Genomic DNA, 26,259 nt, shown 5'->3' on the forward strand with positions numbered 1-26,259 from the left:
GTTGGATCAGCTTTTCAAAACAGAAACTCTTGGAAAGAATTAAATGACATTGCATCGAAGCCCTCCCAGGAACACATATTTAAAGTGGAGGACTTTGATGCTCTGAAAGATATTCAAAACCAGCTGAAGGAGAAGATCTTTGCCATTGAAGGTGAGTCTGAAGGGAGCTCTTAGCTTGGGGACTCCTCAGTCGTAACACCCTTCCACTTAGAATCCAAGGCTCCGCGAAACAGGTAGACAGCAGCCCAGTTCTCCTGCTTTCCCGGGACCCCGATAGCCACATTCGTCAACTTGTCCCCATTGATGTCCCCCAGCACTGTCAGAGCCGCCCCAAAGTGGCCCCAGGGATGGCCCTGCCCCCCACAGAAAATGATCTCACACCACCACCGGCTCCACTGCAGGCCCAGCCCAGGAGACCCTCCCACCCACACTGGGACCTACCCAACCCATGTCCCACCAGCCACTCACTCCCCTGGGCAAGGGGCACGCGGACTCCTGGCCCCCTCGGGTCTGCTCGTAGACCCGTGGGGGGCCCTGATGAGGACCAGATCGGTGCTGCCATCGCTATCCACATCCATGGAGCAGAGGGGGGGCCCTGAAGTTGGAGCTGATCTGGAGGGCAGAGCCTGTTCCCTGTCATAGGCATCAGCCCTCCCTGGGCCTCCAGTCTTAGCTTCTCCTAAAGCTGAAGTGTTCTTGGACCTGGCAAAGCCCGTCTCCCTCCCTGGCACTCGAGTGTCATACCTTCCCCCAGGTACGGAGACCACAAGCAGTAGCTCCTTCGAATTGGAGATGGCACAGGAGGGCTTCAGCGCTGTGTTCACGCCTGTGAGTGGAGCCCCTTAGGCCGATGATGTGCGGTGAGGGGAGGAGGGAGCAGGGAAGGCCAGGGTGGGTGTCAGGTGGGTAAGGGGCGCGGGCGGCAGGCGTGTCTCTTGTACACGCTGTCTTCCTGCTCCGGCCTCTGCCCAGCCCTGGAATTCTTTCCTCCCAGGATGGCCCCATTCTGGGGGCTGTGGGGAGCTTCACCTGGTCTGGAGGTGCCTTCCTGTACCCCCTAAATATGAGCCCCACCTTCATCAACATGTCTCAGGAGAATGTGGACATGAGGGACTCTTACCTGGGTGAGAAACAACCAGGGGTTGGGGACAGGTGGGAGATGCGCTGCCTGGGGTGGGGTCCAGGGTTCTGGGGAGGGGAGATGGGGGCTGTGCTGCCCAGGGTGGGGGTCCAGGGTTCTGGGGAGGGGAGATGGGGGCTGTGCTGCCTGGGGTGGGGGTCCAGGGTTCTGGGGAGGGGAGATGGGGGCTGTGCTGCCCAGGGTGGGGATCCAGGGTTCTGGGGAGGGGAGAAGGGGGCTGTGCTGCCTGCGGTGGGAGGCCTGAGGAGGGGAGAAGGGGGCTGCGCTGCTTGAGGTGGGGGTCCAGGGTTCTGGATGGGGGGAATGGGGGCCTTTGTGCTGAGACCTGGGCCCCTCAGGTTACTCCACCGAGCTGGCTCTCTGGAAAGGGGTGCAGAACCTGGTCCTGGGGGCCCCCCGCTACCTGCACACCGGGAAGGCTGCCATCTTCACCCAGGTGTCCGGGCAATGGAGGTTGAAGGCCGAAGTCACGGGGACGCAGGTTGGGCGTGACAGGAGCCAGAGGGGAAGATGAGGGTGGGGACCGTGGCTGGGGCTGGGGAGAGGATGGAGGGGCTTTGGGGGCCTTGGGGGAGGTCCTGGTACCTGAGGAGAGGTGGGACCTGCCCACAGGGCTGCCTCTGGCGGGGACAGGCAGCATGACCCAGGCTCTGCCCTCCAGATTGGTTCCTACTTCGGGGCCTCCCTCTGCTCTGTGGATGTGGACGGCGATGGCAGCACTGACCTGATCCTCATCGGGGCCCCCCATTACTACGAGCAGACCCGAGGGGGCCAGGTGTCCGTGTGTCCCTTGCCCAGGGGGGTGAGTGGCTGATGGGACCTGGGCTGGGTGGGGTCCGGTGTGGGTGGAGGGGTTGCCCGGGTTGGGCCTGGCACTGCTTTCATTCTGCAGTGGAGAAGGTGGTGGTGTGATGCTGTTCTCCACGGGGAGCAGGGCCACCCCTGGGGTCGCTTTGGGGCGGCTCTGACAGTGCTGGGGGATGTGAATGGGGACAAGCTGACGGACGTGGTCATCGGGGCCCCAGGAGAGGAAGAGAACCAGGGTGCTGTCTACCTGTTTCACGGAGCCTTGGGACCTAGCATCGGCCCCTCCCACAGCCAGGTGAGGCTGTGTCCCGCTTCTGTCATTACAGCAGCCTCCTCCTTGCCTCTCCCACTCTGTCATACAGGAAAACTGTCCCTTTTTACCTTTTCCTACCTCTCTTGCCCAGCTCTGAGCACCTTGTAGCAGTGGTACAGTCTCAGCTCACTGCAACCTCCGCCTCCCAGGTTCAAGTGATTCTCTGCCTCAGCCTCCGGAGTAGCTGGGATTACAGGCATGCACCACCATGCCCGATTAATTTTTGTGTTTTTAGTAGAGACGGAGTTTCGCCATGTTGGTCAGGCTGGTCTTGAACTCCTGACCTCAGGTGATCCACCTGTCTCAGCCTCCCAAAGTGCTGGGATTATAGGCGTGAGCCACCACGCCCAGCCCCTTGCCAGTTTTACAAGGTACACAGGTCAGGCACAGAAAACCCATTTTACAGATGGAATGTGGGACACTGGGAAGACAAGAGCCTTGGTTTGCCAGAGGTTCAGAGTGGGTCCGGGATGGTGAAGGGTGCTCCGGCCTCTTGACCTCTAACCCGGCGTGCAGTCTCCGGGCTCCTTGCTGCTCACCACTTAGGTCCAGTCATTTCAACCTACCCTTCCACTCGCTCCTCGCCTCCCTGGATGCTACATGATTTTATTCCCTTCCTGCCATCAAGGTCCCACCATATACCCATCCCTGCAGCCGCCCTCCACCCAAGGGAGCAGGGTTCCCTGAGAACAAGGGCTGCTTTCCTTGGCAAAAGTCAAGAAAGCCCTGTTAAAAAATAGGCAAAGGGGCCGCTCCAGGTGGCTCACATCTGTAATTCCAACACTTTGGGAGGCTGAGGCAGGAGGATCACTCGAGGCCAGGAGTTTCAGGCCAGCCTGGGCAACATAGGGAGATCTCATCTCCAGAAAAAATTTTAAAAATTAGGCAGGCATCGTGGTGCTGTAGTAACTGTAGTCCCAATTACTCGGGAGGCTGAGGTGGGATGATCACCTGAGCCCAGGAGGTTGAGGCTGCAGTGAGCTATGATTGTGTCACTTCACTTCAGCCCAGGTGAAAGAGCAAAACCCTGTGTCAAAAAAAAAAAAAAAAAAAAAAAAAGATTTGAATAGGAATAGATATTTCTCCAAAGAAGAGGTACAAGGGGCCAATGAGTGCATAAAGTGATTCTCAACGTCATTGGTCATCAGAAATCAAAACTATAATGAAATGCCACTTCTCACCTACTAGAATGACTAGAAACAAAGACGGATAATGACAGGTGTTGGTGAGGATTGGGAGAACCGGGCATCCTCCGGCACTGCTAGGGATGATGTAAATCCACGCAGCTGCTTTGGAAATCAGTCTGGCAGATCCTCAAAACATTACACATAGGCTGGGCACAGTGGCTCACACCTGTAATCCCAGCACTTTGAGAGGCCGAGGCAGGTGGATCGCCTGAGGCCAGGAGTTCAAGACCAGCCTGGCCAACACAGTGAAACCCCATCTCTATTAAAAATTCCAAAAAAAAAAAAAATTACCTGGGCATGGTGGTGGGTGCCTGTAATCCCAGCTACTCGGGAGGCTGAGGCAGAAGACTTGATTGAAGCTGGGAGGTGGAGGTTGTGGTGAGCCGAGATTGCAGCACTGCACTCCAGCCTGGGCAACAAGAACAAAACTCCGTCTCAAACAAACAAACAAAAAGTTAAACGTAGAGTTGCCATGTGATCTGGCAATTCCACCTATAAAACATGCTAAGTGAGGGAAGCCAGACACAGAAGGCCACATGTATTCAGGCCAAATGTCCAGAACAGGCAAATCTGTAGAAACAGAAAGTAGATGAGCAGTTTCACAGGGCTGGGTGTGGGGGGAAGTCAGGGGCATGAGGGTGACTGCGAATGGGTATGGAGTCTCTTTTTGGGGTAGTGGAAATGTTCTAAAATTGATTGTGGTAGTGGTTTCACAACTCTGTAAACATACCAAAAACCACTAAGTCATGTACTTTAAAGGGGTGAGTTTTGTGCTATGTGGTCTATAGCTCAAAAAAGTTGTTACCAAAAAGAAAAAAGTGGCAGGGAAGGTCCCTGCAGTTCTGTCACACACCAGCTGTGTGATCTTTGACAGGAGATCACACACTGTCTCTGTGCTCAGTTTTCTCGTTGGTAAAATGGTGATACTAATAGAACTAACCTTACTGAGCTGCTGCTGTGAGGATTAAATGAGTTAGTATGCATGAAGTGCTTATCACAGTGCCTGGCACACAATAGGTGTCATGTTGTTATAATCTGTTTTAATTATCATTAAGATAGTTTAACAACTGGCCAGGCGCAGTGGCTCCCACCTGTAATCCCAGCACTTTGGGAGGTTGAGGCAGGCAGATCACTTGAGGTCAGGAGTTCCAGACCAGCCTGGCCAATGTGGGGAAACCCTCTCCCTACCAAAAATACAAAAATTAGCTGTGTGTGGTGGCGCATGCCTGTAATCCCAGCTACTCGGGAGGCTGAGGCAAGAAAATGGCTCGAACCCAGGAGTCGGAGGTTGCAGTAAGCTGAGATTACGTCACTGCACTCCAGGCTGGGTGCCAGAGTGAGACTCCATCTCAAAACAAATAAACAAAAAACACATAGTTTAACAACTGAAGGGGAATCTAAAGAAGAGGGTGAAAGACGGTTGAGAATCACAAGGGCCCACATGTTGTCATGAAACCGCGAACAGTTCGTACCAACTCCCATGACCCATCACACACAGGCATACCTTGTTTTATGCGCTTTGCAGATGCTGCATTCTTTACACGTTGAAGGTATGCAGCGACCCTGCACTGAGCAAGTCTATCAGTGCTGTTTTCCCAGCTGCACGCACTCACTTTGTGTCTCTGTGTTACGTTTGGTAATTCTCATGATGTTTCAAACTTTTTGAAATTATCATGTCTGTGATGGTGAGCTGTGATCAGTGATCTTCGATGTTACTATTGTCCTTGTTTTGGGGCACCATGAACCATGTCCATATACAAAGGCAAACTTCATAAATGTGTGTGTTCTGACTGCTCCACCACCGATAGCTCCCCTGTCTCTCTCTCCCTCTCCTCGGGCCTCCCTATTCCCATTCCCTGCAATGCAACAATATTGAAATTAAGCCAAATAATAACTCGACAATGGTCTTTAAGTGTTCAAGTGAAAGGAAGAGTCACATGTCTCTCACTATTTATTTACTGAGGCAGGGTCTCGCTCTGTCACCCAGGCTGGAGTACACTGGTGTGATCTCGGCTCACTGAAACTTCCCCCTCTGGGGTTCAAGTGATTCTCCTGCCTCAGCCTCTTGAGTAGCTGGCATTACAGGTGCGTGCCACCCTGCCTGGCTAATTTTTGTATTTTTAGTAGAGATGGGGTTTCTCCATGTTGGCCTGGCTAGTCTCAAACTCCTGACTTTAAGTGATCTGCCTGCCTTGCCCTCCCAAAGCACTGGGATTACAGACGTGAGCCACCATGTCTGGTCACATATTTCACACGTTAGATCAAAACCTAGAAATGATTAAGCTTGGTGAAGAAGCCATGTCAAAAGCCAAGACAGACTGAAGGCCTTTTGCACCAAACAGCCAAATTCTGAATGCAAAACAAAAGTTATCGAAGGAAATTAAGAGTGCTACTCCAGTGAACATAGGAATGATAAGAAAGTGAAACAGCCTAATTGCTATTACGAAGGAAGTTTTGAGTGCTCTGGATAGAAGATCAAACCAGCCACAATATTCCCTTAAGCCAAAGCCAAATCCAGAGCAAGGTCCGAATGCTCTTCAGTTCTATGAAGGCTGAGAGAGGTGAGGAAGCTACAGAAGAAAAGCTGGAAGTCAGCAGAGGTGGAAGTCAGCAGGGTTCATGAGGTTTAAGGAAAGAAGCAATCTCCACCACATAAAAGTACGAGGTGAAGCAGCAAGTACAGATGGAGAAGGTGCAACAAGTTCTCCAGAAGATCTCTGATGAAGGTGGCTACACTCAACAACAGGTTTTCAATGTAGATGAGACGGCCTTCGATGGAAGAAGATGCCATCTAGAACTTTCAGAGAAGTCAATGCCTGGCTTCAAAGCTTCAAAGGACAGGCTGATTCTCTTGTTAGAGGCTAATGCCGCTGGTAGGACTTCAAGTTGTAGTCAGTGCTCATTTACCATTTGGAAAATTCCAGAGCCCTAAAGAATGATGCTAAATCTACCCTTCTGTGCTCTAGAAATGGAGCAAAGCCAGGGAGACAGCACATCTGTTTACAGCATGGTTGAGTAAGTGTTTTAAACCCATTCTGGAGACCTGCTGCTCAGAAAAATAGATTTCTTTCCAAAGTTTGCTACTTATTGACAATGCACCTGGTCACCCAAGAGCTCTGATGGAGATGTTCACGGAGATTAGTGTTGTTTCCATGCCTGCAAACCCAACATCCATTCTGCAGTCCATGGACCAAGGAGTAATTTCGACTTTCAAGTCTCATTATTTCAGAAATACATTTCATAAGGCTATAGCTGCCATACATAGTGATTCTTCTGATGGATCTGGGCAAAGTCAATTGAAAACCTTCTGGAAAAAATTCACCACTTTAGATGCCATTAAGAACATTCATGATTCACGAGAGGGGGTCAAAATATCAACATTAACAAGAGTTCGGGAGAAGCTGATTCCGATTCTCGTGGATGACTGTGAGTGGTTCTAGACTTCAGGGGAGGAAGTGACTGCAGATGTGGTGGAAATAGAGAACCAGAATTAGAAGGTGGAGCCTAAATGGCTGCAGTTTCATGATGAAACTTGCACAGATGAGGACCTGCTTCTTACGGATGAGGAAATAAAGTGTTTTTTTTTTTTTTCAGATGGAATCTATTCCTGGTCAAGATGCTATGAAAATTGTTGAAATGACAACACAAGATTAAGAATATTACATAAACAGGCCGGGCACAGTGGCTCACCTCTGTAATTCGAGCACTTTGGGAGGCAGAGGTGGGCAGATCACCTGAGGTCGGGTATTTGAGACCAGCCTGGCCAACATAGGGAAACCTCATCTCTACTAAAAAAAATTAGCCGGGTGTGGTGGCGGTTGTCTGTAATCCCAGCTACTCAGGAGGCTGAGGCAGGAGAATCACTTGAACCTGGGAGGCGAAGGTTGCAGTGAGCCAAGATCACGCCACTGCACTCCAGCAACAGAGTGAAAGTGTGTCTCAAAAAAAAAAAAAAGAATATTATATAAACGTAGTCAATAAATGAGCACAGAATTTGAGAGGATTGACTCCAACTTTCAAAGAAGCTCTACTGTGGGTAAAATGTTATCAACCAGCAACCCATGCTCCAGAGAAATTTCACGAAAGGAAGAGTCCATCCGGGCAGCAAACTTCCTCACTCTCTTATTTTAGGAAATTGCCATAACCTCCCCAACCTCCAGGAGTTGCCACTGTGATCAGTCAACCGTGTCACCATCAGCAAGACCCTCCATAGGCAAAAAGATTATGCCTTGCTAAAGGCTTAAATGATCGTTAGCATTTTTTACCAATCTAATTTTTTTATTTTTATTTTTGAACTTTTATTTTAGATTTAGAGGGGGTACACCTACCCTTTCTTTTTTTTTTTTTTTTTTGAGACGGAGTCTCGCTCTGTCGCCCAGGCTGGAGTGCAGTGGCCGGATCTCAGCTCACTGCAAGCTCCGTCTCCCGGGTTCACGCCATTCTCCTGCCTCAGCCTCCCGAGTAGCTGGGACTACAGGCGCCCGCCACCTCGCCCGGCTAGTTTTTTGTATTTTTTTAGTAGAGACGGGGTTTCACCGTGTTAGCCAGGATGGTCTCGATCTCCTGACCTCGTGATCCGCCCGTCTCGGCCTCCCAAAGTGCTGGGATTACAGACTTGAGCCACCGCGCCCGGCCACACCTACCCTTTCTACACTCCCTCAGTAACTGGTAAATTTCTCTTTTTATTTTGTTATTATTCTTTTTTCTTTTCTTTTTCTTTTTTAAGTTTTTATTTTTTAGAGACAGAGTCTCATCGTGTCCCTCAGGCTGGAGTGCAGTGGCGCAATCATAGCTGACTGCAGCCTCGAACTCCTGGGCTCAAGAGATCCTCCTGCCAAAGCCTCCTGAGTAACTGGGACCACAGGCTCAAGCCAGTGTGCCGGGCTCATTATTATTACTTTTTTTTTTTTCGAGACAGAGTCTTGCTCTGTCACCAAGGCTGGAGTGCAGTGGCGCCATCTCCACTCACTGCAACCTCCTCCTCCCGGGTTCAAGTGATTCTCCTGCCTCAGCCTCCTGAGCAGCTTGGATTGCAGGTGTGTGCCATCATGTCTGGCTAATTTTTGTATATTTAGTAGAAACGGGGTATCATCATGCTGGCCAGGCTGGTCTGGAACTCCTGACCTCAGGTGATCCACCCGCCTCGGCCTCCCAGTGTTGGGATTACAGGCGTGAGCCACCGCTCCACCCATTATTATTACTTTTAATGCCTGCCAGTTCCATTGGTGCACAGAGATTTAAAGGGCAGATTCTTCCAGGGAGCGGGTATAACATGAGCACTGGGAATGAAGGTGATAGGTTCTACAGGGAAGGCAGTGCCCGGGAGGGTGGATCTGCGTGTGGGTGCGACCACTCCCTACTCCACCCAGCTTTCTCTGTCCTTTGAAGAGACAGAGTGACAGCAAGAAACAAAAAGGGGACTTGGGCCTGGGGTCGGAGCGTCTGGTGTTAGGTCTGGAGTCGGCCTCTTAAAGGCTACATGGAGTTGGCACAGTCCCCAACCTCTCTCCTGCATCTTTGCAACCAGGGAGGTGAGGCTGGATGAGCTCCAAGGTCCCTTTCAGCCTTAATACTCATTGTGATACATTATTGACTGCTGGCCGTATTCTGGGTGCTGTTCTAAGAACTGTAGGAATTCCTCTCCTGCGCACGGCTAAACTCTGAGCTAATAGTATCATTATGTGAAAGATGAGGAGACAGAGGCACATAAAGATTGAGTCCTTGCCCACGGCCTCATGGCTCATACGTGGAAGAGTCAGAATTGGAACTAGAGACTGATTGAATGAATGACACTTGGGTCACCAGGACACCCTTCGGATCTCCACTCCTACATCTGTTTCTTAGCAATCATCTCCCGACTCCTACCTCCTCTTTTCAGGTTCTTCTTGGTGACATCTGTTCACAACTCACCCCTTCTCTCCCTTTCCCACGGTCCTACCTCCATATTCCCCTTGTTACTTATTTCCAACTTCTTCCCCCACCTTCCAGCTTGATTCACCCTTTTCTCTTCTGGCCAGCGGATCGCCGGCTCCCAGCTCTCCCCCAGGCTGCAGTATTTTGGGCAGGCACTGAGCGGGGGTCAAGACCTCACCCAGGATGGACTGGTGGACCTAGCTGTGGGGGCCCGAGGCCAGGCGCTCCTGCTCAGGTGAGAGCAGCCTTTCTCCGAGGTTCCCCGGGTGGTCCTAGGTCCAGATGGGGGTGCCCACCCCCACCCCACCCCACATGGTGCTCCCAGGAGCCAAGGGCCTGTCCTCAGCTCGGTGCTCTGCCCGCAGGACGAGACCTGTGCTCGGGGTGCGGGTGAGCATGCAGTTCAAACCTGCGGAGATCCCCAGGTCTGCATTTGAGTGTCGGGAGCAGATGGTCTCTGACCAGATCCTGGGACAGTCCAGCATCTGCCTTTACATTGACAAACATTCCAAGAACCTGCTTGGCAGCCGTGAGTCCCCTCCCCTCCAACCCAGAACACCCTGACCTCTGGGGTTCCCCAGCCCCAGACGCCTTTCTCCCACCCTGCCCGTTGTCCACCCAAGGAGTTCCTGTCTCTCTCAACGCCGTTTCTGTGACCGCCTACAGGTGACCTCCAAAGCTCTCTGACGGTGGACCTGGCTCTCGACCCTGGCCGCCTGAGTCCCCGTGCCACCTTCCAGGAAACAAAGAACCGTAGTCTGAGCCGAGTCCAAGTCCTCGGGCTGGAGACACACTGTGAAACCTTCACCCTGCTGCTCCCGGTGCGTCTGGGCACGAACATGGGTGGCGGCCGCGCTGGGGCCGGCAGAAGGCAGGGCAGGGAGAGAACAGGCTGCGTTCCAGCCTCCCTGTGGCTCAGCCCAGCACAGGACCAGGCATGAAGGAGGTGCTTACTTACTGCATAGCCAGTGAGTGAGTGAGTGAGCGAGCGAACAAGTGATGAGATCGGCTGCAACTGCCAGGGGCCACACGGTTGGATTTCAGGAAAGAGAATCGGGCAGCCTGAGAGAGCTCTGCGGCTTCCGGCTGGGCTTTTTTTTCCGGCACTCACTGGACACGCATGTATCGAGCTGCTCCTGGGAGATAGGCCCTGCCCTGGGGGCCAGGCGCACAGCGGTGGCCAAAACAGTCACTGCTGATCGGGAGGTCTGTGGGGAGGAGAAAAAAAAAACAAAGACAAAGCAGGGGAGAGAACAGAGAGGGTGTCAGGGAGGCCTCCTGAAGGCGGTGATGCTGAGCAGGCCCTGAAGGAAGCGGAAGCCGCGTGGGAGCTGGGCAGGGGCAGGATGAGAACTGCGGGTGGGGCCGAGCGCAGCTCTGCACAGCGCTCCCCTCACCCTCCACTCTTCCCCACGCCCATCCCCCAGACCTGCGTGGAGGACTCTGTGACCCCCATCACCTTGCGTCTGAACTTCACGCTGGTGGGCGAGCCCCTCCCTGCCTTCAGAAACCTGCAGCCTATGCTGGCCGCCGATGCTCAGAGATACTTCATGGCCTCCGTGAGTCCTGGCCCTGGGGTCTCCCAGAGAGGGCGCACAGCGTGGGGCCTGGATCTCGGAGAAAACTCCCCTGTTGCCTTCCCACGCAGCTCCCCTTTGAGAAGAACTGTGGAGCCGACCATATCTGCCAGGACAATCTCGGCATCTCCTTCAGCTTCCCAGGGTGAGCGCCCCCACCTTAGACCTGCCCTACTGCCCCAGCCTCCTTCGTAGAATCTGGGACTCCTGTCTCTGGCTATCCCTAACATTGTCTCATCCTATACTCAAAACCCAGGTGTCCTGGCTGGGCACAGTGGTTCACGCCTATAATCCCAGCACTTTGGGAGGCCAAGGCGGGAAGATCTTTTGAGGCCAGGAGTTAGGGATCAGCCTGGGCAACAGAGTGAGATCCCATTTCTACAAAAACAAAACAAAACAACAGCAACAACAAAAGATCAGCTGAGTAGAGCATGTCTATAGTCCCAGTTACTTAGGAGGCTGAAGCTTAAGGATTGTTTGAGCTCTGGAGTTGGAGGTTACAGTGAGCCATGGTCATACCACTGCACTCTAGCCTGGGTGAAAGATCAGGACTGTGTCTCTTAAAAAAAAAAAGAGAGAAGAAGAAGAACCCAGGTGTCCTGTCCCCTGTCTATCTCCCACATCCCCACCCACCCCATTTTATCCCCAGACCATTTCTAGCCTCAGTCACAGAATTATCTTCTCCTTCCCCACCCCTGATACCCAGCCTGAAGACGCTGCTGGTGGGGAGTAACCTGGAGCTGAATGCAGAAGTGATGGTGTGGAATGACGGGGAAGACTCCTACGGAACCACCATCACCTTCTCCCACCCGGCAGGACTGTCCTACCGCCACGTGGCAGAGGGCCAGGTGCTCCCTCTGGGGGAGGAGGAGGAGGTTGGGCTGGGCACTAGTGTAGATTCCTGTGCGGTTCAGAGCCTGGGCTGGGCTTGGAGGTGGTAGTGCCATCTGGGGCATGCCTCCACTCGTGCGGTGTTCAACTTTGGGCATCGCAGTTTAAGGACACTGACTATCAGGAATGATTTCCTGAGAGGCCACTAATGTGGAGACAGAGGGGACCCTGCCCAAATGTCTTTCTATTCCTTGTTGTATCAGTACCCCTCTTTTGAAGGAAAACGTATCTCAGCCTTCAAATATTTTAAAACACTGTCCTGTAGAAGCAAGGGGTTGAATTTATTGGTAGCTGTACATTAAGGCTTGGCAACTTTTTTCTATAAAGGGTTAGATAGTAAATATTTCAACTTTGTGGTCCACGTGGTCTGTGTCACAGCTGCTAACCTCTGCTGTTGTGGAATGAAAGCAGCCATTGACATGAATGAGTTTATGAATGAAAATACCTGCGACGCAGTAAAACTTTATGTATAAAAATAGGTAGTGGCTGTTGTTTGCCAATCTCTGTTTTAGAATGGAGAACTAGGACCACAGGGAGTCAAAGAGAACCAGATTTTTTAAACAAAAATATTATGGCCAGGAGTGGTGGCTCATGCCTGTAATCCCAGGACTTTGGGAGGCTGAGGCAGGCAGATCACCTGAGGTCAGGAGTTTGACCAGCCAGGCCAACATGGTGAAACTCCATCTCCACGAAAAATACAAAACTTAGCCGGGCATGGTGGTGGGCGCCTGTAATCCCGGCTACTGGGGAGGCCAAGGCGGGAGAATTGCTTGAACCCGGGAGGTGGAGGTTGCAGTGAGCCGAGATTGTGCCACTGCACTCCAGCCTGGGCGACAAAGCAAGACTCAAAAAAAAAGCAATCCTCCCATCTCAGCCTCCCAAAGTGTTGGAGTTACAGACGTGAGCCACTGTGCCTGACAGGCTAAAGTATTTTAAAACAAATCTCAGACATGGGGGTCATTGTACTCCTCCTTATTCACTCTGCTATGGTTTGAATGCATCACCCAAAGTTCACGTGTTAGACACTTAATTACCAATGCAACAGTGTTGAAAGGTGAAACCTTTAAAAGGTGATTAGGTTATGAGGGCTTTGCCCTCATGAATGGATGAGTACTATTATCTCCAGAGTAGATTAGTCATTTCAGGAGTGGGTTTCTTTCTTTCTTTCTTTCTTTCTTTCTTTCTTTCTTTCTTTCTTTCTTTCTTTCTTTCTTTCTTTCTTTCTTTCTTTTTCTTTCTTTCTTTCTTCTTTCTTTTTTTGATGAGGTCTTGCTCTGTTGTCCAGGCTGGGGTGCAATGGCACGATCTTGGCTCACTGCAGCCTCTGCCTCCCGAGTTCAAGCAATTCTTGTGTCTCAGCCTCCCGAGTAGCTGGGATTACAGGTGCCCACCCCCACACCCAGCTAAGTTTTGCATTTTTACTAGGGATGGGGTTTCACCATGTTGGGCAGTCTGGTCTTGAACTCCTGACCTCAAGTGATCCACCTGCCTTGGCCTCCCAAAGTACTAGGATTACAGGCGTGAGCCATGGAGCCTGGCTCAGGAGTGGGTTTCTAATTAAAGGATAAGTTTGGCCCCCTTTCCCTCTCACTCTCACATGTACTGTCTTGCTCTTCTGCCTTCTGCTGTGAGACGATGCAACACAAAGACCCTCACCAGATACTGGTGCCATGTTCTTGGACTTCCCAGCCTCCAGAACCACAAAGCTTCTATTGATACACTAACTAGTTTGTGGTAATCTGTTACAGCATCAGGGAACAGACAAAGACACACTCTATAGTTCTGAACAATGAGGACATCTTATATGACCTCAACACCATTATCACACCCAGTGAAATAAGTGATTCCTTGGTATTAAGATCATAGTCAAAATTCTGTAATTGTCTCAAAAATATCTTTTTACTTCTGGTCTATTTGAACCAAAATTCAACCTAGGTCCACATATAATGTTTGGTTGTTATTTCTGCTGTCTCTCTTAGTCTAATATTCCTAACGGAAGTGCATTTTGATTAATGTATAAAAGAACGCACCAGGAAGGGCCATCTCTTGCATGTGAGGGGTGATCCCTGTCAATGAAAGTGCTCCTAGACATATCAACCAAATGTAATGTGTGGACCTTTGTTGAATATTGCTTTTAACAAATGAGCTGTAAAATAACTTTTTTGGAGACAATCTAAGAAAATAGAACATAACCAATATTAGTATATTAAGGAGTAATTGTTAATTTTGTTGGCATTTTGTGATTTGTTGGATCTTGTGGTTATGTTTAAAATACCCTTATCTGTTGGTGGTATACACTGAAGTATTTCCAGATGAAACAATATGATGTTCGGAATGTGCTTTAAAGTGTTCAGAAAGAGAACATACTAGAAACAAGAGTAGAAAAATGTTGGTTACTTAAAATCAGTGATGCCTGTATGGGGATTGATTTTCCAGTCTCTCTATTTTTGAATGTGTTTCAAAATTTCCATAATAAGAGGCCTTTAAAATAACAATAAAAAGGTGAACATTTTAATTCAGTTGAGATTTCTACTTTGGAAGAAAGTTTGACCAGATAGCTATGGGGGAGCTTTTAAAAACATAACCTTGGCTGGACATGGTGGCTCATACCTGTAATCCTAGTGTTTTGGGGGTCAAGGTGGGAGAATGGCTTGAGGCCAGGAGTTCAAGACCAGCCTGGGCAACATAGTGAGATCCCATCTATAAAAAAAATGTTAAAAAAATTACCCAGGCATGGTGGTGTGTGCCTGTACTCAGCTACTCAGGAGGCTGAGGCGAGAGGATGGCTTGAGGTCAGGAGTTTGAGGCTGCAGTGAGCTGTGATTGCATCACTGCTCTCTAGCCTAGGTGACGCAGTGAGACCTGGTCTCAAAAAACAAACAAACAAACAAAAACATAAGCTTAAGGCGGGCTCCAGGAAGCTTCATCACTACTTCATGGCGTGTCTTTGGAATGTTGTTATATTAGGTTGGTGCAAAAGTAATTGTGGTTTTTGCCATTGTTTTCAGTTTCAACTAATATTCGCCTACTTTTTCTCATGCCTAGAAACAGGGGCAGCTGCGTTCCCTGCGCCTGACATGTGACAGTGCCCCAGCTGGAAGCCAGGGCACCTGGACTACCAGCTGCAGAATCAACCACCTCATCTTCCGTGGTGGCGCCCAGGTCAGCCTGGCTTCTGTCCCCTTGCCGCTCCCCGGCCCCACCCTGTCTTTACTGCTCTGTGACCTCTCAGTTCCTTTTCCTCAGATCACCTTCTTGGCTACCTTTGACGTCTCCCCCAAGGCTGTCCTGGGAGACCGGCTGCTTCTGACAGCCAATGTGAGCAGGTGAGCCTGGCCAGGCCAGGGGCAGTGCCCCTCATCTCCAGCCTCACACCCCATTCTCCTTCTCTGGGGCCTTTGGCAACTGGGTGTCTCCTCTTTCTCCAGTGAGAACAACACCCCCAGGACGAACAAGACCACCTTCCAGCTGGCGCTCCCGCTGAAGTATGCCGTCTACACTGTGGCTAGCAGGTCAGCAGGCACCCCACCGCAGGAAAAAGGGTTCTTCTCTCTGACCCGGGTGGGGGGGATTCTTGCCCCCTGCAGCAACTGAACATGAGATGTGGTAGGTTTTGTGTGGTGGATAATACTGCCGGCAGCACTTACCAGTCAACACATTTGTTTTGTTTTGTTTTTTGTTTCCTTTTATCTTTGATTCAATTTTTATTATTATTATTGTTTTTTGAGACAGAGTTTTCTCTTGTTGCCCAGGCTGGAGTGCAATGGCATGATCTTGGCTCACTGCAAACTCTGCCTCCTGGGTTCAAGCGATTCTTCTGCCTCAGCCTCCTGAGTAGCTGGGATTACAGGTGCACGCCGCCACACCCAGTTAATTTTTGAATTTTTAGTAGAGACGGGGTTTCACCATGTTGGCCAGGATGGTCTCCAACACCTGACCTCAAGTGATCCACCTGCCTCGGTCTCCCAAAGTGATGGGATTACAGGCATGAGCCACCATACCCAGCCTATTTTCTAAATTTTTATTTCAACTTTGATGTTAGATTGGGGGGTACCTGTACAGATTTGTTACATGGGAATATTGCATGATGCTGAGGTTTGGGGTACAAATCCCACCACTCTGGTAGTGAACATGGAACCCGACAGGTAGTTTTTCAGCCCATGCCCCTCCCTGCACCCCCCAGTCCACAGTGTCTATTGTTTCCATCTTTGTGTCCATGTTTGCTCAGTGCTTACCTCCCACATGTAAGTGAGAACATGCGGTATTTACTTTTCTGTTCCTGCGCTAATTTGCTTAGGATTATGGACTCCAGCTCCATCCATGTTACTGCAGGGGACATGATTTCATTCTCTTCGTGGCTGCATAGTATTCCGTGGGTGTATATGCCCCATGTATATGTACATTTTCCTTATCCCACGGATGGGCATCTAGGCTGATTCCATGTCTTCGCTATTGTGAATAGCACAGCAGTGAACATATGAGTGCATGTCCCTTTTTGGTAGAATGATTTATTTTGGGAAAGGGGGATATATCCACTAATGAGATTGCTCGGTCAAATGGTAGCTCTGTGTTTAAGTTTGTTGAGAAATGTCCAAACTACTTTCCACAGTAGCTGAACTAATTTACTTTCCCACCAACAGTGTGTAAGGGTTCCTTTTTCTCTGCAGCCTCATCAGCATCTGCTGTTTTTGACTTTTTAATAATATTCACTCTGGTGTGAGATGGTTTCTCATTTTGGTTGATTTGCATTTCTCTGATGATTAGTGATGCTGAGCATTTTTTCATACATTTTTTGGCCATGTATAATGTTCTGTTTTTTACTTTTTTGTTAATGTTTTATTACTGAAACACCATATATATTCTTTTGAGAAGTGTCTATTGGTATCCTTTGCCCTTTTTTTTTTTTTTTTTTTTGAGATGGAGTCTCGCTCTGTTGCTCAGGCTGGAATGCAGTGGCGTGATCTCGGCTCACTGCAAGCTCCGCCTCCCAAGTTCAAGTTCAAGTGATTCTTCTGCCTCAGCCTCTGGAGTAGCTGGGATTACAGGCACGCACCACCACGCTCAGCTAATTTTTGTATTTTTAGTGGAGACAGGGTTTCATCATGTTGGCCAGGCTGGTTTCAAACTCCTGACCTCAAGTGATCCATCCACTCCGGCCTCCCAAGGTGCTGGGATTATGGGCATGAGCTATCATGTCTGGCTGTCAACAAGTGTTTATTGTGGGCTAGTTATGATAATAATTGTAATGTTATTATCATTATATCCCAGTTTTAATAGAGGTTACTGAAGCCTTTCTCAAAAGCACCAAGATTCTCTTGGCTTCCCCAGGAGATACGAGACATGTCCTTACCTTTGATGTTCTTCTAAGCCTCACTGGGGAGCAAAGTTATCCTGGTCCAAGCCCGAATTCCATCTAGGGCCACTGTGGTTCTGTATTGCAGGGGCGCAGGGGATGTGGGTTTCCCAGATGGGCTAGGACCCCTTGTAAGGAGAGGCCTCAGTTAACACGGAAGCGTCCACAGCATCGAGGGGCCCTTGGCATCTGGACTGGACATTTCTTCTTGTCCTGGGAATACACTTGTATCCTGCAGGGCTTTTAGAAGCCCCTCTTCCTCTTCCCAGTACCCTTGGGGAAGGATAGGGACAGATGACCTGCCTGCCACAGAGGTTGTATGTCAGGGAGAAGCTGGATAAAAATATAGGGCTGGCTGGGTGTGATGGCTCACACCTGTAATCCCAGCACTTTGGGAGGCTGAGGCGGGTGGATCATCTGAGGTCAGGAGTTTGAGACCAGCCTGGCTATGGCCAACATGGAGAAACCCCATCTCTGCTAAAATACAAAATTGGCCGGGAGTGGTGGCAGGCACTTGTAATCCCAGCTACTTGGGAGGCTGAGGCATGAGAATCGCTTGAACCCGGGAGGTGGAAGTTGCAGTGAGCCGAGATTGCACCATTGCACTCCAGCCCGGGCGACAAGAGTGAAACTCCATCTCAAAAGGCCTTGAAGTGCTGCCAGAGAGGATGAGATAAGGTGTTTGAAACTAAAAGGTCAAGTGTTTCAGCAGACACCTTCCTTCAGCCAATGCCTTCCTCGAATTTGCTGTGTGCCAGGCATGGTGCTGCGGTTAATTTCCACACATTCATCCGACATTCATCGATGATTTACTGAGCCCCCATTACCTGTGATCAAAACCAGACATGAACCCTCGCCCTTGTGGGGTGTGCCTTGCTGGATGTTCTCCTGTGCCTGGTGTTTCCCACTCTCACCTGCACCTGCACACGTGGAGGCTCCCAGCCAGGTGCATGCTCTGAGCTGGTGTGCTGGGGTGTGCCCCAGGCTCTCATACCCCTTAGCGGGGGACCCACGGGCAGGCCCCATCTCCTCTAGGCATGTGTGGTCCACAGCTCGGCCACACACAGCAGATGTGACTCTGTGGGTTGGGGCACAGGGAGTGCCAGGTTGGGGCATTTTGCGGGGAGGCCGAGGTGAGAGGATCGCTTGAGGCTGGGAGTTCAGGATCAGCCTGAGCAACATAGTGAGGCCCCATCTCTACAAAAAATTGGCAGAGGAGGAATGAGGCTTCAGAGTAGGCGTAGTGGGCTGGCGTTTGGACTATACAGGTGCCAGAAGAGTGAAGCAGTGAGGCAGTGGTGAGACCGGCCACCCGTTGGGGGTCCCAGCTGCCCACTGGGTCTCCGAGCTTGTGCCCAAAACGGGCTCAGGAGGTGTTAAACTGAGACTTCATAAAGAGTCTGCTGTGGGCCCTCCCTCACCTCCAAACCCCAGGCCTGGAAAAACCAAGGAAATGGGAGAAAAGGGCCCCCAGGGAGGCATGTGGGGGGCTGGGAAGGGGCAATGCTCAGTAGCATTTCGTCAACAGTGTCAGCCTGGGTCACCCCAACCCTGTGCTGTGTCCCACAGAGCCCTGGGATCCTACATCCCCACAAAGGGCTGGAAGGAAAGCAGAGGGGCAGGCCCTGGCCCCTGCTCTCCTGCGGTCAGTGGCAGAGCTCTCTGCTCCGTTCATTGCACCGACTACCCAGCCCCACTGGCAGCCTCTTCTGCAGGCAGCTATGAGCTCTTTGCACTCATTTTTTTTTTTTTAAGAGCCAGGGTCTTGCTCTGTTGCCCAGTCTGGAGTGCAGTGATGTGATCACAGCTCACAGCAGCCTTGAACTGCTCTTGGGCTCAAGCGAGCCTCCCACCTCAGCCTCCCAAGTAGTTGAAACTAAAGATGTGTGCCACCATGCCTGGCTAATTTTAAAAATTGTTTTGTAGAGACAGGGTCTCACTATGTTGCCCAGGTTGATCCTGAACCCTGGCCTCAAGTGATCCTCCCACCTCGACCTCCCAAAGTACTGGGATTGCAGGTGTGAGCCACTGTACTCAGCCAATTAGCACTTGTGTGAAGTGCAGTGGCACCATCTCTGCTCACTGCAACCTCTGCCTCCTGGCTGCAAGCAATTCTTGTGCCTCAGTCTCCCAAGTAGCTGGGATTACAGGCACCCGCCACCGCACCTGGCTAATTTTCGTATTTTTAGTAGAGATGGGGTTTCTCCATGTTGGCCAGGCTGATCTTGAACTTCTGACCTCAGGTGATCCGCCTGTCTCAGCCTGTCAAAGTGCTGGGATTATAGGCGTGAGCCACCATGCCTGGCCTCTAAACTCTCTCTCTCTCTTTTTTTTTTTTTTGAGAAAGAGTCTTGCTGTGTCATGCAGTGGCATGATCTCAGCTCACTGCAATCTCTGTCTCCCGGGCTCAAACAATTCTCTTGCCTCAGCCTCCCGAGTAGCTGGGAATACAGGCGCACACCACCACGCCCGGCTAATTTTTGTATTTTTAATAGAGACAGGGTTTCGCCATGTTGGCCAGGGTGATCTCGAACTCCTGATCTCAGGTGATCCCCCCATTTCAGCATCTCAAAGTGCTGGGATTACAGGCATGAGCCACCGCGCTTGGCCTCTAAACTCTCTTTTAACCGAACTCAGCCACAGCCCTCATTCCAGGACACGCCAAGGCCCCACCGACCACCTGTCCTCTCATGGTCTAGCCAACGCCTTCTGCAGATGCCCTGTGGTAGTTCACATCCACCTATGCCTCTTCTCTCTCCAGCCACGAACAATCCACCAAGTACCTCAACTTCTCAGACTCTGAGGAGAAGGAGAGCCGTGTGGCCATGCACAGATACCAGGCAGGTGGTGGAGACGCAGGAGCCTGGGCTGGGGTGGGAGGCTGGGAGCCGGAGACTGGGGAGGGATGTGGGCTTTGGCGTGGGCTCTGCCCTCAGCGCCCTCTGTGCAGGTTAATAACCTGGGACAGAGGGACCTGCCTGTCAGCATCAACTTCTGGGTGCCTGTGGAGCTGAACCAGGAGGCTGTGTGGATGGAGGTGGAGGTCTCCCACCCCCAGGTACCCAAGGACTGCATGTGGCTCCTCCACGAATGCCCTTTCTACCTGGATTCCTTGTGCCCCATGTGAGTCTCTGATGTCCAAGCTGAGACACTTGTCCTCTGCATTTTCCCCAGAACCCATCCCTGCGGTGCTCCTCAGAGAAAATTGCACCCCAAGCGTCTGACTTCCTGGCACACATTCAGAAGAATCCCGTGTTGGTGAGGAGGGCTCTGGGCCGGCCCTCACTGTAGGCCACACATCAGAGGAATTTGACCCAGGCGTTCATATTCCACATCCATCCTGCTGAAGTACCCTCTTGCATTCGGATGTGGCCACTGCCCTCAAATCACACTGTGTAATGCTGCCTCCCACCTTCACACTCATCTTTCTCAGCCCCATGCTATATATCTGCCCCCAGGACTGCTCCATTGCTGGCTGCCTGTGGTTCCGCTGTGACATCCCCTCCTTCAGCATCCAGGAGGAGCTGGATTTCACCCTGAAGGGCAACCTCAGTTTTGGCTGGGTCCGCCAGGTGTGTGGGCGCAACGACAGAGCCCATGCCCCAGACTCAGGCGGGACCTGGCATGTCTGTGCCCATCTGCAAGCCAGGGCATCCCTGGAGCTCTGAGCCTCCCCCAGAGCCAGTTTCACAGGTTTCCCCCAACCCCTTTGCAGACATCGCAGAAGAAGGTGTCGGTTGTGAGTGTGGCTGAAATTACGTTCGACACATCCGTGTACTCCCAGCTTCCAGGACAGGAGGCATTTATGAGAGCTCAGGTAGAGACCGTGTCGGGGGCAGTGACCAGGCTGGACAGAGGGCCCCTAGGGCTACATTCGCGGTGCTGGGTGGGGGTTTGCAAGCCTTGGGGGAGGAGGGTGAAGGTCTCTGGGCAAGACAGCTGTCCCTCAGGGCACGGGTGCTGCTGCATCTCACCTCTTGGAGCAGGGCCTGGGGAAGGAGGAGAGGGAGTTAAAAGTTGGGGAGCCTGGGAGGAGTCTGGGATAGCAGGAGGACGGGAGTGCTCTGACGGGGTCACCTCCACTTCAGACGACAACGGTGCTGGAGAAGTACGAGATCCACAACCCCACCCCCCTCATCGTAGGCAGCTCCATTGGGGGTCTGCTGCTGCTGGCGCTCATCACAGCAGCACTGTACAAAGTGAGTGTTTTATGCCACTCCTGACACCACCAGCATCTGGTCCCGCTCTTCTTGCAGAGTGAGAAGGAGCCCACTGAAGGCACTTTCTTACTGGGTCACTTCATATGAGAAACTGCCTCCCACCTGCAATGTCACCTGTCCCCAATGGCCCCCCACTTTGTGATTCCCAGGTTTCCTCTAATCTTTCTCCCTTTCTTTCCCGCTCTTCTCCATCATTCTACATGTTTCCCTTGACAGCAGACTATCATATAAAAGCACAGACCTGGGTTTGAATGTCGACATCACCACAGGTTCTTTTTGTCTTTGACCATAGGCCAGTGTCTGCTCCACTCTGGGCCTTGATTTCTCAATGTGAAAGTGATTCTACCCAGCTCATAGAATTTGGGCTACATCTAGGCCGGGTGTGGTGGTTCATGGCTGTAATCCCAGCAGTTTGGGAGACCGAGGCAGGTGGATCACTTGAGATCAGGAGTTAGAGACCAGCCTGGCCTATCCGGTGAAACCCCGTCTCTACTAAAAATACAAAAATTAGTTGGGCATGGTGGCAGGTGGCTGTAATCCCAGGTACTGAGGAGGCTGAGGCAGGAGAATTGCTTGAACCCAGGAGGTGGAGGTTGCAGTGAACCGAGATCACGCCACCGCACTCCAGCCTGGGCAACAGAGTGAGACTCCACCTCAAAAAGAAAAGAATTTTGGCTAAATCTAGATGACACGATGCATGTAAAGTTCCTAGTGCAGTGCTTTGAACCTAGCAAGGATTCCAGAAATAGTGACCCCTCTCCCTCAGTCATCTCTTTTCCTGTCTTCCACTGAATGGACTTCCTGAGTTTCTTCTCCGTCCTCCCCCCAGGTTGGCTTCTTCAAGCGTCAGTACAAGCAAATGATGGAGGAGGCAAATGGACAAATTGCTCCAGAAAACGGGACATAGACCCCCAGCCCGCCCAGTGAGAAATCATCTCCTCTTTGCCTTGGACTTCCTCTCCCCTGTGAGGTTTCCCCACTTGCTTACTCTCACCTGTCAGGCCTGAGGGGGAAGAACCATCCCACCTCGGAGAGAGGCTGGGATCAGCCTGCTTCCTGTGTTTGGGAGAAAGCATCTTGCTTGGGAACGGGCCTTTGTCTTGTGAAGGTTCCAACTGGAAACCCTTTGGACAGGGTCCCTGCTGTGTTCCCCAAAGGGTTTGACTTGCAATTTCTACCTAGAAATACATGGACAATACCCCAGGCCTGGCACGAGTGATCTTTCTTTTCTTTTCTTTCTTTCTTTTTTTTTTTTTTTGAGACAGAGTCTCTTTCTGTTGCCCAGGCTGGAGTGCAATGGCGTGATCTCAGCTCACTGCAACCTCCGCCTCCCGGGTTCAAGTAATTCTGTTGTCTCAGCCTCCTGAGTAGCTGGGACTACAGGCGCCCGCCACCTCGCCCGGCCTCATCTTTCTAAAATACAGTTCTGAACCCGCTGCTCATCCCCACCTGTCTTCAACGGCTCCCCATTACCCTCAGGACAGTGTCTGAACTCTCTAGCTTCGTGGGAGAAGTCCCCTTCCATCCCAGAGGGTGGGCTTCAGGGCACGCAGCATGAGAGGCTCTGCGTCCCCTATCACCCTCGTTTCCAGTGAATTAGTGTCATGTCAGCATCAGCTCATGGCTTCATTGTGGAGCTCTCAGTTCCGATTTCCCAGGCTGAATTGGGAGTGAGATGCCTGCACGCTGGGTTCTGCAGAGCTGGCCTCCCGCGTGGGGCAGCATGGCTGGCTGGGAGTGAGGAGCGCCCTCTAGGGAGGGGCATGGCCCCGGTACAGCTGCAGCTCACCCAGCCCCAGGGGCAGAAGAGACCCAACCACTTCTATTTTTTGAGGTTACGAATATAGTAACTGAAGAAATGCCACGACATGATTTTTTTTAAGTGTACTTTAAATGTTTGTGTTAATAAATTAAAACATACACAAAAAGACGCATCTACCACTCTTGGGATATATGTCAAAGGTCTAAAAAAAAAGCCTTCTGTGGATGTGAGTCCTGAAGGATGACCTATGGGGTCCCTTTATTACCATGGTGGACCCTGACCAGCGGGCCAGGACAAGAAGTTAACCGGAGTAGGGTTGTGACTATCCCTCTTGGGAGTAACCTGACCTCTTAATCTGCTCACTCCACTCTCAGGGCTGGTGCTGGTGGAGCTGTCGGGTGGAGGGGCATAGAATAGAGAAGGGACAACCCCCCAGTGGCTACTCTTCCATCTGGAAAGGTCTCTGGAGTGACCAATACTCACAAGCGTTTCCTACAAGTCCTAGGATATGTTGAAGGGCACACTGTCTGTGAGTGGTTGAAGAGCACTTTGGGGTCCCACATTGAGAGCTGCTGCCCACAGTAAGGTCATTCTGGCTACTATGCCACCATCCTGGCATAAAGTTCATCATGGTTCTTGGCACTGAGCTGGGGGGACACAGGACAAGCTATTCCTGTCCTCGGAGTGATGCCACTTGCAGCTGTCACCAGCAAGGGACCCGGGCTGTGTGGATATTTCAATTAGAAAAACAGAAGGGAGGCGGTTGAGTGATTTGAAGGGAAGGTGGAAAGTGGCCCTTCGCCTCCAGCCAAAAATCTCTCTCCTGTACATCAGCAGAGGGTCCAAAATCCCTGTGGATTTTGTAGCTTTTGAGTCCCCAGGACGACTATCATGCAGTTTCCCCAGATAGGGAGTCAGATGATGAGACTTTGTAAGAATTCAGCCCTAGTGGCTGGGCATAGTGGCTCATGCCTGTAATCCCAGCACTTTGGGAGGCCGAGGCAGGAGGATTGTGCTCAGAAATTTGAGACCACCCTGGGCAACAACATATTGAAATCTTGTCTCTACAAAAAAATTTAAAAATTACCCAGGCATGGTGGCGTGTGCCTGTAGTCCCAGCTACTTTGTAGGTTGAAGCAGGAGGATCACTTGAGCCTGGGAGGTTGAGGATACAGTGAGCTGTGATTGGACCACCGCACTCCAGCCCGGGCAACAGAGCAAGATCGTGTCTCAAAAAAAAAAAAAAAAAAAAATTGACCCTAGAGTGGTGTTTCTCAAAATGTGTTCCACGAACCACTGGTGGTCAGTGACGGTCTTCTAAGTGATAGGTTTTAGATAAAAAGAGCAAGAAACCCATACATTTCAAACATTTGAAACTGGTGATTTGCACAGAAATAGTGTTGCAGCCTTAATAATTGTGTGGCACATGGACTCCAGGGACTCCAGTGGGCTCTTGTCTAAGTTCAGGCAACAAGTTGTTGTTTTCTATTTTTTTTATTATTATTATTATTTTTTGAGACAGTCTCACTCTGTCGCCCAGGCTGGAGTGCAGTGGTACGATCTCGGCTCACTGCAACTTCTGTCTCCCGGGTTCAAGTGATCCCCCTGCCTCAGCCTCCCAAGTAGCTGGGAGTACAGGGGTGCACCACCATGCCCATTTTTATTTATTTATTTATTCTTGAGACAAAGTCTCGCTCTGTCACCCAGGCTGGAGTATAGTGGCATGATCTTGGCTCACTGCAACCTCCGCCTCCCAGGTTCAAGTTCAAGCGATTCTCCTGCCTCAGCCTCTGGAATAGCTGGGATTACAGGCATGCACCACCACGCCCAGCTGATTTTTGTATTTTCAATAGAGATGAGTTTCACCATGTTGGCCAGGCTGGTCTCGAACTCCTGATCTCATGATCCGCCCGCCTCGGCCTCTGAAAGTTCTGGGATTAGAGGTGGGAGCCACTGCACTTGGCCGACGAGATGTTATTTTCTGATCTTCTTCCTTTGTATGTTATTGTGTACATTTATTACGTTTGCATTTTCAGGGTTGGCTATTGTGTTGCATTAGCATAAAGACACTCCCAGTGGTGCCATGACAGTTTACAAATGCCATTGTAACACACCATAGCAACGGTCAGCAAGTTACCTCGTATGGTTCTGGAAACTCCCCACTCTTTTTTCAGAAAGTTCTGAATAGCCCGCCCCTTAATTTGCATGTAATTAAAAGTCAGTATAAGTACAGTTAGCCAGCAGCCCACTGGCTGCTACTGTGGGCTCACTGCCTGTGGGTCATCCTGCTCTGCAAGGAACAGCCACCTTGCTGCCACTGCTGCTTCAATAAACATGCTTTCTTCCACCACAGGCTCACTCTTCAGTCCTTTCCTGAGTAAAGCTAAGAACCTTCCCTGGCTAAGCCCCAATTTTGGAGCTTGCCTGCCCTGCATCAGTAGGATGGGCTAACTACTTATGGTGCACTCAGGCTAAAGAGGCTGATGCTCGCAGGGCGGTATTCACAGAGCACACGGCAGTTCACAGGATGCTTCTCACCCTTGACTCACTGCTTAAGAAAGGAGAGAAAATGGTGAACAGGATCAAATCATGGCCATTGCCTATTCATCTTTTCAGTGTTGTATGGAGAAATAGGCAAGTAGGAGATTGCTTTTCACGTTAGTGTCAAAGAGAAAGATCGTTACTTGGAACTTAAAATTTAATTGTGATAAAATATACATAACATAAAATTTACCATCTTAACCATTTTTAAGTGTAGCCAATCTCAAGAGCTCTTTCTGTCTTGTAAAACTGAAACCCTATACCCATTAAACAACTCCCAATTCTGCTCTCTCCCTAACTCCTGGCAACCACAATTCTTTCTATCTCTGTGAATCTGACTGCTTTGGCATGTCATAGAAATAGACTCATACAGTGTTTGTCTTTTTGCGATGGGCATATTTAGCTTAGCATAATGTCCTTAAGGTTCACCCACGTGGTAGCATGTGTCAGAATTCCCCTCCTTTTGAAGGCTGAATAATATTCCATTGTGTGTATACCGCATTTTGTTTATCCATTTGCCCATCAATGGGCATTTGGGTTGCTTTTTTTGGCTC

General features: G+C 50.7%; 1 protein-coding gene across 1 annotated transcript in view; it reads left to right on the forward strand.

Annotated features, from left to right (window-relative positions):
* Positions 1 to 23,387, forward strand: part of ITGAX (integrin, alpha X (complement component 3 receptor 4 subunit)) — a 29,280-nt gene extending 5,893 nt beyond the window's left edge. Inside the window, 23 exon segments of the mRNA XM_011982527.1 lie at positions 1 to 151; positions 755 to 828; positions 995 to 1,124; positions 1,480 to 1,622; positions 1,803 to 1,943; positions 2,034 to 2,243; positions 9,466 to 9,596; positions 9,727 to 9,890; positions 10,028 to 10,182; positions 10,789 to 10,920; positions 11,010 to 11,083; positions 11,645 to 11,786; positions 14,875 to 14,991; positions 15,076 to 15,155; positions 15,258 to 15,341; positions 19,944 to 20,022; positions 20,133 to 20,240; positions 20,357 to 20,440; positions 20,641 to 20,754; positions 20,898 to 20,999; positions 21,271 to 21,381; positions 22,232 to 22,325; positions 22,865 to 23,387. Coding sequence (XP_011837917.1) covers positions 1 to 151; positions 755 to 828; positions 995 to 1,124; positions 1,480 to 1,622; positions 1,803 to 1,943; positions 2,034 to 2,243; positions 9,466 to 9,596; positions 9,727 to 9,890; positions 10,028 to 10,182; positions 10,789 to 10,920; positions 11,010 to 11,083; positions 11,645 to 11,786; positions 14,875 to 14,991; positions 15,076 to 15,155; positions 15,258 to 15,341; positions 19,944 to 20,022; positions 20,133 to 20,240; positions 20,357 to 20,440; positions 20,641 to 20,754; positions 20,898 to 20,999; positions 21,271 to 21,381; positions 22,232 to 22,325; positions 22,865 to 22,893 — 2,649 coding nt within the window. The 3' untranslated portion in view covers positions 22,894 to 23,387.
* The last annotated feature ends 2,872 nt before the right edge of the window (positions 23,388 to 26,259 follow it).

The sequence above is a fragment of the Mandrillus leucophaeus genome, unplaced genomic scaffold, assembly GCF_000951045.1.
Source record: "Mandrillus leucophaeus isolate KB7577 unplaced genomic scaffold, Mleu.le_1.0 Scaffold24, whole genome shotgun sequence".
Classification (NCBI taxonomy): Eukaryota; Metazoa; Chordata; class Mammalia; order Primates; family Cercopithecidae; genus Mandrillus; species Mandrillus leucophaeus.